The sequence below is a fragment of the Ciona intestinalis genome, unplaced genomic scaffold (assembly GCF_000224145.3).
Source record: "Ciona intestinalis unplaced genomic scaffold, KH HT000034.2, whole genome shotgun sequence".
NCBI lineage: Eukaryota > Metazoa > Chordata > Ascidiacea > Phlebobranchia > Cionidae > Ciona > Ciona intestinalis.
In genome coordinates, this window is record NW_004190356.2 from 339,917 (window position 1) to 353,864 (window position 13,948).

Sequence of the window (13,948 nt, forward strand, 5' to 3'; positions counted from 1 at the left end):
CTGTGAAAATTGTAAACAAAGTTAGAATTTACTATTTACAAAATAGGCAGCACAGTAGCGGACAAATTCAAATTATTGTGGAGGACTAATTAAAATTACTGTATTAGACTTACCCGATTAAGCCTGCAACTTTGCGAACTAATCATTCATTGGAACAGATTTTTATTTGAAGAGGTTGAGTAGCCGCATCAAATCGGCACACTAAATCAAACTTTTAAAAATTACCTTCTTTGTCTTGGATCTTGGCTTTGACATTGTCAATGGAATCAGATGCCTCAACTTCAAGGGTGATGGTTTTTCCTGTCAAAGTTTTGACAAAGATTTGCATTCCTCCTCTGAGACGAAGAACCAAGTGAAGAGTGGACTCTTTCTGGATGTTGTAATCGCTCAGTGTGCGTCCGTCTTCAAGCTGCTTACCAGCGAAGATAAGACGTTGTTGATCTGGGGGAATTCCTGTAAAAATTGTAAACAAAGTTATCATTTGCAGTTTGCAAAAACACATACAAGCAATGGCGAATAAATTAAAAATTATTGGGATGGTTAAAACGAATTATCGTACATAATTTTACATTCAAAAAATGTTTACCTCTGCAAATTAAACATTTACTCAAAAAAAAAAGTTTTTATGCCTTTGGATAAGTGCACATTAATAAATGTGTTGTACAAATTACCTTCTTTGTCTTGGATCTTAGCCTTGACGTTGTCAATAGAGTCAGATGCCTCAACTTCAAGAGTGATGGTCTTTCCAGTCAAAGTTTTGACAAAGATTTGCATTCCTCCTCTGAGACGAAGAACTAAGTGAAGAGTAGACTCTTTCTGGATGTTGTAATCGCTCAGTGTGCGTCCGTCTTCAAGCTGCTTACCAGCGAAGATAAGACGTTGCTGATCTGGGGGGATTCCTGTAAAATTATAAACAAATTTAAATGTTTGCTGCCTAAATTCTTAACCTCTAAATTGAACGTTCAATGGAAAAAACTGTTTTCATACATCTGGCCGGGTGCACATTTTTAATTGGGGTTTCAAAGTTACCTTCTTTGTCTTGAATCTTAGCTTTGACGTTGTCAATAGAATCAGAAGCCTCAACTTCAAGAGTGATAGTCTTTCCTGTCAAAGTTTTGACAAAGATTTGCATTCCTCCTCTGAGACGAAGAACCAAGTGAAGAGTAGACTCTTTTTGGATGTTGTAATCGCTCAGTGTACGTCCATCTTCAAGCTGCTTACCAGCGAAGATAAGACGTTGCTGATCTGGGGGGATTCCTGTAAAATTATAAACAAATTTAAATGTTTGCTGCCTAAATTCTTAACCTCTGTAAATTGAACGTTCAATGGAAAAAACGTTTTCATACATCTGGCCGGGTGCACATTTTTAATTGGGGTTTCAAAATTACCTTCTTTGTCTTGAATCTTAGCTTTGACGTTGTCAATAGAATCAGAAGCCTCAACTTCAAGAGTGATAGTCTTTCCTGTCAAAGTTTTGACAAAGATTTGCATTCCTCCTCTGAGACGAAGAACCAAGTGAAGAGTAGACTCTTTCTGGATGTTGTAATCGCTCAGTGTACGTCCATCTTCAAGCTGCTTACCAGCGAAGATAAGACGTTGCTGATCTGGTGGAATTCCTGTGAAAAGTGTAAACAAAGTTTTTATTTGCGGTTTGCAGAAACACATACAAGCAATGGCAAATAAATTAAAAAACATTGGGATGGGTAAAACGAATTATCGTACTCAATTGTACATTTAAAAAATGTTGACCTTTGCATTTTCAACATTTCCTTAAAAAATCCTTTTTACGTCCTTGAATAAGAGCAAATTAATAAATGTGTTGTTAAATTTACCTTCTTTGTCTTGGATCTTGGCTTTGACGTTGTCAATAGAGTCAGATGCCTCAACTTCAAGAGTGATGGTCTTTCCTGTCAAAGTTTTGACAAAGATTTGCATTCCTCCTCTGAGACGAAGAACCAAGTGAAGAGTAGACTCTTTCTGGATGTTGTAATCGCTCAGTGTGCGTCCATCTTCAAGCTGCTTACCAGCGAAGATAAGACGTTGCTGATCTGGTGGGATTCCTGTAGAATTTGAAAACAAAGTTATCATTTGCTTTGTACAAAAACATCAGCAAAGTAGTGGACACATTTAAATATAGTGTGGTGTGCAACACAAAATTTTTCATACATTATTCATTTAAACCTGCGCGTTTGCAAAGTGATCGTTCATTGGAACAGATATTATTTAAGAGGTTACCTCTTTTAAGGAGGTAGCCACACTAGATAAGCACATTTTAAGCTTTTAAAACTTACCTTCTTTGTCTTGGATCTTAGCCTTGACATTGTCAATAGAGTCAGATGCCTCAACTTCAAGAGTTATGGTCTTTCCAGTCAAAGTTTTCACAAAGATCTGCATTCTATTTTAAAATATCAAAATAAAGTCCGATTTTTAAAATGACCGTACAGCAAACAAATAGAAAACAACTTCTATATGGTTAAACTCGCATTATAAGTTTCATAAAAACTTCAAAAAGCCATAAACAAATCAGTAACAAAACAACACAGACGTTAAAGATTATGCTTTCTAAAGTTTAATTAAAATCAATCTATAACAATACGCATCAAACTGTACTTACTTGTAATATATTAATTCTTGCAACGGCAGAATAAAACGCGTTTCGTAAATATAAGTTCTTCAATATAATCACTAGCTTAACGGGTATGAGCTAACGAAACAAGGAACTGGTTTATATACGCAGAGATCACATGACGTCTCACATGACCGTTTTCTCACTTCTGATTGGTTGCTGGAACAAAGAATCGAGAAACGTCTCGCCTTTTTTTTATTTCAAAGCCAAACAAACATGGCGCAATGTAATGAAGCTTGTTGTTATGCAATGTATTTAAAGCTTTTGCTTCGTCATCGATATGTAACATTGCGTTGGTGGAATGTTATCATATCTGCTTTATGTCATTCTGTTAGGTATAATCACGCATATAACGTATAAATTAGGTACCAAATAAAACTATAACACTGTTCAAAGGTCCGTTCAAACGGGCGGCACCTTATATCAGTTTCGGGAAGCCATGTTAATACAGTGTTCATAAAGTAAGTCCAATGAACTTTAAGATACAATAAATGATAACAGTGTAAGCTTGTTCGTGTCTTAAAAATTACATATCCATGTATGTATTAAGCACAGTGTACAGCTTTGCTTGTGGTATTATGTAAATTTGTGATGATGTGTCAATGTCTGGCTTTTTCGCGAGCCTGTGATTTCACAGTTTGGTGACACATTTTGAAATGATTTACAACCAGTAGTGCAAATGTGAAAATTAGTCAAAGTGAGAAACAGGCAGTCTGTGGGGCGTATTTTGCACAGGTAACAATTATTATTGATCACAGATGAAAACACATCACCGCCAGCTGTTGTTACAAAACGTTAGAAAAAAGAAGTGGTTCAGACATCGCTTTGTTTCTCCTTTTTCTTCGCAACTTTTCCTGGTTTAGCGCCCAGTCCAAACCTTCATAAACCCCATCACCAGTTAAAGCACATGATGATTGGACGTGCCAAGGCCTGCTGAGAAACTGGCTCAAACCAAGTCTGAAAGCAAATTCGAACATTTTAGTTAGCCGCGGGTGGTAAACAGACGCGGACTGCGGTAATGACGTCACACCGCGGCGCGCAATCAGAAAAAATCCATTCTAAAGGTTAAAGGAATCATGTACTTTTGTTTATAGTAACCAGATACAAGAAGTTGTTCGTAAGAGCCTAGTTCTCATTTCGAAATCCGGAACATATGAAACCAAATATACGTCATTCTTTACAATATTTACTTTTCTGTTATCTCTCTAGTTGACATAGCTCCTTCCATGTCTTGTTTATTAGCGTAGATAAGAATGGCGCAACTGTCTAGCAGTGGATCCATCAAGACACCTTGTAATGCCTCATTGGCTTCCTCTATTCGATCCCTTTTAATGGATATCGTTAAAAGTTGTAATTATTTTGAATGGGGTCCTTTCTCATCAGCCGACAGTACTGCCGCCTGTAGCCATTTATAATTAAGCTACAGGAAAACCTATCGCGTTACAAACAATTCTCTTATCTGACCGAAGTAATATATAGACAGTTTTAAAATAGCAGTAAATGTACCACATACTGTTAAAACGTAGTAAGGTACAATATAAAAGTTTACTTAAACTTGTTTTGGCTGTTTTGTGACGTTTAATTATTTTGATTGCAAACCATTTGGGACTGCTTTGGTATTTTAAAATAAAATTAAAATAAATATAGTAGGGTGAGGGAAGATGGGACAGCTTTTCACAAGAATTATAAAACCGTATCCTCGCGACTCCCATAGGCCGTTGTAATTTGTTTGAAACACGATCAGGTTATTTAGACTATTTGTGCTAAAGGTGTCCCACCTTACCCCACAGTACTATATTACCGTTTTAGAATTAATTGAACTAGTATAAGCACGTACCTATCGGAGGAATCAACTACAAATGCGAGAATACTGACACCAATAAAGTAATGTTTCCATAGTGTTCTTAGTTTGTCTTGACCACCCACATCCCAAAGCGTCAGCTGAGTGCGTTTAATCTATAAATTCAATAAGATGTTTGGGTACTTTTGTGATATGTTATAGAAAGGGTCAACAGCTACGTTGCTTTGTCGGTATATTCTGTCTTTTCGTTTAGAATATTTTTAAAATCTTCGTTACTGTAATCGCAGAAACAAATAAAGTTATTTTATTATCGGGGTGGCGGAAGACGGGACACTTTTTGCAACGGTCTATGGGAGTCGTGACGACGATGCGGTTTTATAATTCTTTGAATGTTGTTTGCTTACCACCAAACGGGTGGAAAAAATAAAATGAAAAGGTGTTCCATCTCCCCCCCCCCACATATACTATATTACGTTTTTTAATTAATGCTCCTTTTTTTAATTCTAATTAACAGCGTGTTATAACGTACTGTCGTTCGTATAATATTTCTTCTGGCGGTATATTTGATCTAGAAATTGTATGCTGTCGCCTATTAAACATATAAGTTACACTATAAAATGTTTACATTCTAAAACGTTGGTTTTCAAGAAAGCTTATGTAGTTCAAAAAATGGTCGGGTTTAATAAAATTATAATGTATAAAAAAAATAGTTAATGTACAAGAGCTGCAAAGCTCAAGCTTATATAATTTTAATGAAGTTACACCTCGTTATCGATACGAAAGACCTTGATCATGGCCAGCATGGTATTTTAAGAGAGTTGTATGGTGATGGTAGCTAAAAAAACTTGACGCAAAATGCTTAATCAAGTGCTTGATTGAGCGCGTTTTTTCAATCAAGTCTTTTTCTATTTTCTTTTTTTTGTTGTGTTTTATGTTCCTTCCTATTTGTTGTCTTTCATTGCGTATAATTTTCCCAAGTCAACAGTTTATCTGCAGTGTTTATAATAAATTGTGTATGCTGTGCCAATTAATTTAAAAACACAAAATAAACATTTTTCACCCCAGAAATATATATGTAGAATTTTTTTTAACAAATCAAGTTTAAATCAAAATTTGATTGAGATCGGCCCATTTTAATGCTAAAAAATCGCTGAAACTGAGCGAAACTTTGACGTAAATTCGATTTAAAAAATTGCGTCAAGCACTTGATTCAAAAATTTTGCGTCAAAATTTGGTGTTGATTAAATTTGATTGAAATTTGATTGAACTTTTTTTACAGTGTAAATAAATTGATTTTTGTCAACAGAAATAAGTCTTTAAATATAAAGAATGAGAACTGAAAAGTATACGGAAAAGAGTCAGTCAAATCATAGAAAGAGAAGTTGTTCACAATTTTCTAGGGCAAAATCAAACGTATAAAATATTTCTGTCTATTTTATTACGATACTATAGATTGGTCATTCAAACTCGCAAACTATACCTAGTTTCCGCAGTTTTAACAATTTTGCCGCGTAATTTGTTGGACTGTGAGTATACAGTCGAAAAATAGTTTATAACATTTGATTTTGTCCAACCATCAAATGGGTAGCCGTACAAGGAGATTTAAAAAAGGGTCCCAACTTGCCTCGTATTGCAATCAACCCCCGTTCTATATACGAGTTTAGATTTTCGTCTCTTGCTATATAAAAAAAACTGTGGCAATTACACATAGAGTAGGGTGGGAGAAGACTGGACACCTTTAGCACTTAATATCCAAATATCCTGATCGCGTTTTAAAGAATTAACAGCGGTCTGTGGGGGTCGTCAGGATGCGGTTTTATAATTTTTTAAAATGTTCTTTGTTTACTACCAAATACGAGAAAATAGAATGAAAAAGTGTCCCATCTTCCTCCACTCTACTAAATATAATTTGTTGCGTATAATTATGAACAGCCTATATGTGTCATTTCATTTATAGCGGTAACTAAACCGCAAAAAAGCAAACGTATTTATACCTGTATTGACTCAACGTTAAATCCAATGGTCGGGATAGTGGTAACGGTTCTACCGGTCTTTAGTCGGTACAACAACGTTGTTTTACCAGCAGCATCCGGACCAAGAATCAAGATGCGGGACTTCCGCAATCTCCGAAATCGAGAAAAACGTAAACCCATGTTATGGTGTAACACCCTGTGTTCATAGGTGGATGGTATTTGATATAGATTTTCATTAAAGAAAATTTCAATACATTGTGTTACACAGCGATAGTCACATAGGTAAATTAAATCAATGTATATTGTGGACTACTACATTCCCATGTCAAAAATATATTTATAACGAATTTTATACTGAATTGTAACCCTGGTCTTATGATGAAACTTGGTACGTTTGATAAAATATAGTTAGTTTTTAGGCATTATACGATTTATAAACTATTGGACAAAAAAGTGTTACCTACATTATGCGCTTCCATGTTGTGAATCCGTTTAGAAACAGCGGTTCCGTAACGAAATACTTGAAACCCAGCTTTCTCTGTATAGTAGATTTTTATTTAAACGAGTTTATGTAAAAGGGATGATAAACTATTACGTCACAATGTTGCATAATTTTGTAATAATAAGTTTGTCGTGTAAATTTGTAAAATATGTCTCTCTCGGGCGTTGTTTTTGTTGCCTTTCCTAACGTGTGTTGCTCTCGGTATTTTTCGTTGTTTTGACGTCCCATTCGGGGCGCTTTGAAGGTATTTGAAGCTATGACCTAACAGGCTTAAGCGATAATGTATTTACTGTAGATTGCCTGTTTCCATTCTTTTCGACTCGTAAACGTTGTGTACAAACGTTTTCAAACTTTGTCGTAACAGTTTATTTTTACAGGCGTTTAAAATATAGAAAATTGTTTAGATCTTATTCGCGTTCGCATTAATCTATTTTTAAATTCATATATTATAATCCGCAGTTTTGTGGATGTCTTGTTTGAATACAGCTCAACTTCCAATTTAATGTCTAATAAGGTTGCAAACACACCAGCGCTCATTCCATGTTATGTTGTTGTGACGTCATGTGACGTACCATCTGACTCAACAAATTTCACAACAACAGTGTAGTAAAGTGATTTTTCTTTGAAATTTAGGAAATGTTTTGGTCATGTTTGCGTTTTTAAAATTGTTTTGAATATGTTATAGCCAGAGGTAGCTGGAAACTTTGCAAACTGTTAGGAAAAACGTATGATTTTTAGGCATAGTAAATATATTATTATTTCGTATTAAGTTTAAAAGTATTACAAATGCAAAGCAAAACTTCCAAAAATGGCGGCGACAACTGTAGAAGATACACCCTCATGATTCTACATTGCTTTTTCTTGGTATTGAACTAATTTTCATATTATTACACATCATATTAATATAAAACCTATACTTTTACAACTATAATATTATTGTACTTAATAGTAGGCTACAACTGAAAGAAATATTTCCAACCGGCGAATAAGTTGTCACTGTTTAACCGTATTGAGATTTATTAAGAATGTATAATTCTTACCGATTTCCAGCTAAACTAATTAGTTCGTAAATTGTAATAAATATAAGTATCAGTAACTGCATATAATGTACTATATTAATATATTAGTCACGTACATAAGTACATTGGTGTGTCGCATCATACCTTTTCAAATAAATACCTTTTTTTAAATAGCCCATTCAAGAAAAATGGGAATTTTTATTCATTTTAAATTTTGATCTAGATGGTTATTTTGTTGTGTATGTTATTTCAGGTAGTTGGAGTTGTGCTGATAATGCTGGGTGTGTTCCTATACAGTGTACCTGGCACACAAAGTGTTATCCAGGTTACAACAGAAGCAACAACCTCGGTAATGCACATATCACAATAGGTCTATATATACCTATTGTTTTTTAACAAATTCAAAGAAAAAAATACAACTACAATCGCAGTCACTTAAAACGGGCACAGAGTGTATGAAACATAACATCTGTGTCATAATGTCTGACATTGCTCCAGCAATGCACGGATAATGAGTTTTTCATGAATATTCATTTATCCTTTAAATCTAATTGTCAGTGTTCGTTTTTGTTTATTTCATGTTGTAGTTACATTTTTTAATTTTAATGAAATTATTTTTATATAGAGGCAAGTTCACCAGGTGAGTCTCGTCACCATGGTAACTGGAGGGTGTGTGGTGTTCATTTCATTGCTGGGATGTTATGGAGCATTGAACAACAACAGATGTATTCTGATGACTGTAAGTTAAGTTATAAAAAGAAGGCCCACTTTTATTGAACTGCTGTTATGCTTTTTGTTTAATTTTAGTTGTATTTGCATCAATCTTTACCCGTGTCTTAGGATAAAAATAGTTGGTAAACAAAGTTATTTTGCCGGTTACTGTAAAAGTTCCATCAATTTTATTGTATGCTTACAGTTTGTAAATTACAAAGAAATCTAGTTTTCATCAATTCAACATTTTGCTATAAAGTTTGTTATAAAAAGCATTGCATAGCCTAGTTTCAACTTTGAAACGGAAATCCGTCAATTTTAGCAAATGAATATGTTAAATATTGGTAGACTATGTTACAATAAATGTTTTATGTAGATTGCTGTTATATTCACTGTGGTGCTTGTAGTTGAATGTGCACTTGCTGCGTTTGGAATCATGTTTCAAAGCCAGGTAATATGTAAAGTATTTAGGCTATAAAACATATTAGGTTTCTTGCAACATGGAATAACAAAGTAGTACTTTAGTCTTTATGCACTTGGTTTACCTATTGCCCTTTAATATGTACAAGACATATCTGTACATTTATTTTAATATTTTGCTTCTTAAGTGGACCTTTAAGAAATCAAATGTAAATCAAACCAGTTACATAAATAACTGAAAAAATACAGTATAATCAATGATCATACAACCAAAACCTGTCTAACCTCTGTTCTAAATATTTGTAAAATATCTTGAAAAGGTTCAGTATTTTCTATGAGAGTTTACTCATTGTGTTATCACAGATAGCATTGAAAGTAACAGATCAGATGACCATATCACTCAGTTTGTACGAAGGTGATGATGCAACGGATGCGAATTCAGTTGCTTGGAGGGAAATTCAAACATTTGTAAGTTTATCTTTTTTGTAATATCTAGGTGTGTGTAGCCACATAAAAAAGGTTGCCTTTTGATTTGATTGCCACTTGTCAAGACGCTTTAACAGCAATTGCTCCAACCCAGTGGTCAGTAGTGACCACTGGGTTGTCCAAATTATCAGCCACACATAAAAAATCACCCACAAAGTACCATACTTGGTAACTCATAAGCTGTCACAAGGAGTATGAACAATAGTGTTTGAGTGGTTAGTTTAGAACACCTAGCTGCCAAAGCATATTTGAAAATTAAATGCACAATATTTATTTCAAACAAAAAAGGGAAAAGTGTTGAATAGTGTACAAGTAAAATCATGTTACAAATTAAACTATATCCTCCCTAAATATTATATTTACCGCAATCATACCAACTAGTAAAGTAGTAATCATGAAAATTCTTTTAGTTTAATAGTACTTACTACTTTTCGCATACATATAATTATTCTTTGTTTAGTTCAAATGTTGTGGGGTGAACACTGCAGAAGGATTTCACAATCACACCAATATAAATGTCTCTACTAGTGGTAACTACACTATTGGGTCAGCATGGTATAGAAACATAGGGATGCTTGTAAACCAATGTAAGTCAATTTTTTTTAACTGCACTCGGCAGTTAAACGAAAAAAATTAAAATTTTGTGATTGTTTGGATAGACTTTTTTGACATGACTGTATTAGAAATACAGTCAAGCATTTATTTATATATTACATGTTTGCTTCAGAATTAAACTTCTGTTTGTTAGGTAATATAATAAAAAACTTATTGCATCCTGGTTTGTTTAAATTAGGATTTTTTAACATACAAGTTTAAGCAATTACCTTCACACTTGTACATTACAGCGTGGCCAGGAAGTTGCTGTGAGCTTGACAGAGTTGGTGAAGTCAGCAACCCTGCTGTGTGTTATACAGATAATGAAAACAATACTGAGTTACATAAACAAGTACGTCTTACTCTTATCCATTTTTAGAATAACTCACAATTGTATTATTATGGAAACCTAGGATATTGTTTTAATGTTTACTGTCAATAGTAGAGAATATGTAGAGAATTCAGAATTTTACTCATGATACTGGGTTTGAAGCTTGATTTTGCTTACTTAATGGTCATTAATATAATCCTAAACAAATGATGTTTATATCACAAGTTTCAAACACAAAAAATACATTAAAAATAATAATTACATTTAATTACCGTTTCAGGGTTGTTTGGACCAAGTGGTGCAGTTCCTGCAGCGCCATCTACTGACCATCACACTTCTAGCCATCTTGCTCTTTGTAACACAGGTGACATTAAGGCTTTATAAATCAAATAAAATAGTTTAATATTTTAGTCAATTTAGTAGAGAAGGCAGCTGGTAGGGTTATTATTTATTTGTTTTTTAAGCATAACAAAGTTTAGACAAGAGAAAAGCTGCAATAATTGTGCACAAACACCTAGTATACCCTTTTAAGCCTTTAGCTGCATTGACGTAACACGAAAATAAAAATATGAAACTAAAAATAACTTCCTAAACTTTTTTGGTTTAGCAGCTGTGCTTTGCTTGCAAAATACAGATTAAGTAAAACCTGGTTATAAAAAATCTGAAAACAAATTCTTGCAGTCCAATGTTTAAAAAAAGCTACATAAAGGTGCACTACACTACTGCTTTGTGTGCGCATACATTACACTAACAAACATTTGTGAATTTACATTAAAATGTTTATTTTTTCGCAGTTATTTAACAGTAATTTACTCGCTTATTATTATTTAACAGTAATTTACTCGCTGGGCACTTTTATAGGCTAGGCACTATTATATTACAAAAACAATTGTAAGTACACTAAAATAGCTTCGCTTACGTGTTATATTTCACAGATAGTGGCAATCATCTTATCGTGCCAGTTGTTCAAGAACCTTAAAAGTTCTGGCTTCAAACCTGTGTGAAAAAATTTCCTGTGATTTTTATTTTTCAGCCAAATTTTCATCTGCTCATCAAGTGCAATCGCTTTAAAGTTTTAATCACTGCTGACTGCCATAATATTCGTTTTTATATTTTACTGTGTCTGCTGTCCGGTATCCAAAATATTCAAAGCTGCATATTCAAGGTTATTTGAAAGAAAACAAAATAAGAAGTTGTTAGGGATTAAAATATAACATCATTTTTTATTTATCTTCACAAAACATGGATTTAACAGTGAAATGGAATAATGGCTTGAAGAAAAAAGGCTTTTTGTCTAGATATGTTCTTGGTTTAAATAATTGATGTAAAAGTGTCATACTTAAACCCTAATCATTATGGAGTCAAAATTTTCATCTATAAGTATTATGATGTCGCAAAATTTATTAACTGTTATGATTACGATATGTAATGCAAGTATTTAAATATTTTATTCAAAAAAAACATTTTAACCTTACAAAGTTTTCTATAATAAGTTGATTTACATAAAAAGACGATTTTTTGGATAAAAAGTATTATTTAAACTAACAGGAAGGGAAGAAATGTTGTTTGCCATGTAATGATTTTTTTATTTACGCAAAAGTGAAGTTACTTATTGTTGAAATCTAGTGAAATTTTATATAAGACCAACCTGTTAAAAACAAGTTTTGTAATTTTTACGTACTTTCTAATGTTACAATATATTTTTATGCAAGTTTTAAAATACCATTTTTGGTATTTTTTCAATTCTTTTCTTAAATCATCAGTTAACTTACACCACAGCCAATGTTTATGTAGTCTTACTTCATTTTTTATAATTTCTTATTCTTTAATAAGTGACTCTTAGCCATTTTTGCATTGCAGCAGAACATTAAGCAAAAACTGATAGCAAAGCTTTATTAATTACACAATTATCTTTCTTGTCATTATTTGCGGTGTTACGATGATGTCGTTTAATTAAAGTTTCGGAAAGTCTATGTTGTTTTTACTCATCGTTGAAAACTAGCATTTTTACATCCCAATTTAGACCGACGTGTTATATCGTATGTGGCAACTACAAAACTTAGTTTTTATTTTTCTATGGAAACAATAGCAAAGATCATGTTATTTAAAAAGTAGGCAATCTACAGTAAAACAACGGTTGTTATAGCACACTATGAATAAAAAGTCGAAAAGAGTGTCAAATGAAAAGCATTACACCGCGTGAACTCGCACAGGGTTACTAAAGTAAAATATAATTAAAACAAGTTACTGTGCAGTTAAACGAAGGTGCTGTGTGTAAAGACACGACCCATACGGCCATACATACAGTTGTAGCCATGTAGAAGCATATTTGTGTAATAAAACGCTAACTGAACTACTTTTTAAGTGGAAATTACAATCGATTTACATATGTATTTGATAATTCTCCAAAAATATAGGGACTTTTTTAATTTTACGCAACTTTCTGAACCGCGAGTTATTTTTACCAATTAAAGTATGCGACGTCATAGTTGCATTATAACGACATAGTGAGTATATTTTTATCAATGAAATAAACTAAATAATTTTGCGTTACTGCTAAGTGTTTTGATCGTTTGATTATCATGAAGGTTTATCCCGAAAGTACCAGCAACAGGTTTGTTTTAGGTTTATTATCAGTATACCTGACTTTTAATACGTGTACGTTAATTAGGACGAAGTTTAAAGTTTTACCTATTTTTTATTTTATCTCCAAAGTCTAAATGTAAAGTATATACGATAGCCCATATTCTGTTTTTAACAAATATACTAAAGTACCAAACGACCGACACTTGTCATCGTGGCAGGGCAACGACAGTCGTTGTAACACAGGTGATTTATATTTAACACACCTCGTGCCCGCTTATATAGGGGTTAACCCATAGAGATACTAATATATAACACTATATATATTAGTAGTGGTATATTAGTATCTCTATGGGTTAACACGCATTATAAGTGATTGTATTTTTGACAACCGTTTTATAGTGACCACTTGGGTTAAAGCAGTTTCTGGGTGATTAAGCCCCTTATTGGACAAGACATGGAAAGTAATCGAACCCAGGGGTCGCTTATGGGTTGTATTAACCACTGTCGTTGTACTGCCATGCAAGGATAAAGGAGTTTACATAATATGCTTATACCGTGACCAAAATTCATTTCAAAATTTTCTACATACGGTAAAATTAAAAGATATAACCACGAATGATTTATTACCGGATGGGAAGTCCCCATTAGGAGCTTCCGTGAATCTCGAATTAATACTCACCCTAAAAAGCCACCAGCATTTATAATTAAAAAAAAACAAGTTATAACACCCAAAAACTTATTTATTTCGGTGAGAGCTTAATTTTGACGTAAACAGATATAGTAGAGTGGGGTCAGATGGAACATGTTTTGATTCTCTTTACCCAGCCGATCAATAAATATAGGATTAAGGACTATGAGCTAACGATATTTAAACTTACCCAACAGTACTATATAACATA

General features: G+C 33.3%; 3 protein-coding genes across 13 annotated transcripts in view; 1 reads left to right on the forward strand and 2 right to left on the reverse strand.

Moving 5' to 3' along the window:
- LOC100175058 (polyubiquitin-A) overlaps positions 1 to 2,837 on the reverse strand; it is a 5,667-nt gene extending 2,830 nt beyond the window's left edge. For 4 of the 11 annotated variants that reach the window (XM_026837937.1, XM_026837939.1, XM_018815111.2 and 1 more), the window contains exons 1-7: positions 2,611 to 2,837; positions 2,292 to 2,395; positions 1,833 to 2,060; positions 1,389 to 1,616; positions 1,030 to 1,257; positions 672 to 899; positions 226 to 453 (exon numbers count right to left, since the gene is read on the reverse strand). In XM_026837937.1, the coding sequence (XP_026693738.1) occupies positions 226 to 453; positions 672 to 899; positions 1,030 to 1,257; positions 1,389 to 1,616; positions 1,833 to 2,060; positions 2,292 to 2,394 (1,243 nt within the window). In that variant the 5' untranslated portion in view covers position 2,395; positions 2,611 to 2,837. The remainder of the gene's footprint in view (positions 1 to 225; positions 454 to 671; positions 900 to 1,029; positions 1,258 to 1,388; positions 1,617 to 1,832; positions 2,061 to 2,291; positions 2,396 to 2,610) is intronic. The other 7 variants (XM_002119510.4, XM_018815109.2, XM_018815110.2 and 4 more) reach the window with 7 other exon arrangements.
- Positions 2,838 to 2,878: 41 nt separating this feature from the next.
- On the reverse strand, positions 2,879 to 10,819 carry LOC104266462 (ADP-ribosylation factor-like). Its single transcript, XM_009862732.3, has 6 exons — positions 10,736 to 10,819; positions 6,865 to 6,938; positions 6,422 to 6,596; positions 4,464 to 4,582; positions 3,817 to 3,951; positions 2,879 to 3,583 (listed from the first exon to the last, which is right to left on the reverse strand). Coding segments are annotated over exons 2-6 (603 nt in total). The 5' UTR covers positions 6,867 to 6,938; positions 10,736 to 10,819; the 3' UTR covers positions 2,879 to 3,411.
- LOC100177116 (CD63 antigen) lies at positions 7,554 to 12,436 on the forward strand. Its single transcript, XM_002131499.5, has 9 exons — positions 7,554 to 7,766; positions 8,175 to 8,270; positions 8,547 to 8,660; positions 9,009 to 9,083; positions 9,416 to 9,520; positions 9,999 to 10,125; positions 10,384 to 10,484; positions 10,744 to 10,827; positions 11,399 to 12,436. The coding sequence occupies exons 1-9, from the start codon at positions 7,689 to 7,691 to the stop codon at positions 11,465 to 11,467; spliced, it is 849 nt and encodes a 282-aa protein (XP_002131535.1). The 5' UTR covers positions 7,554 to 7,688; the 3' UTR covers positions 11,468 to 12,436.
- The last annotated feature ends 1,512 nt before the right edge of the window (positions 12,437 to 13,948 follow it).

Coding starts and splice junctions, on each gene's coding strand:
- LOC104266462 (XM_009862732.3), bottom strand. Junction 3,952..4,463: donor GTAGTTGATTCCTCCGATAG/GTACGTGCTTAT, acceptor ATCCATTAAAAG/GGATCGAATAGAGGAAGCCA. Junction 3,584..3,816: donor ACTAGAGAGATAACAGAAAA/GTAAATATTGTA, acceptor ATTTGCTTTCAG/ACTTGGTTTGAGCCAGTTTC.
- LOC100177116 (XM_002131499.5), top strand. CDS start 7,689: ATGCAAAGCAAAACTTCCAAAAATGGCGGCGACAACTGTAGAAGATAC. Junction 7,767..8,174: donor TTCTACATTGCTTTTTCTTG/GTATTGAACTAA, acceptor ATGTTATTTCAG/GTAGTTGGAGTTGTGCTGAT. Junction 8,661..9,008: donor ACAGATGTATTCTGATGACT/GTAAGTTAAGTT, acceptor TGTTTTATGTAG/ATTGCTGTTATATTCACTGT.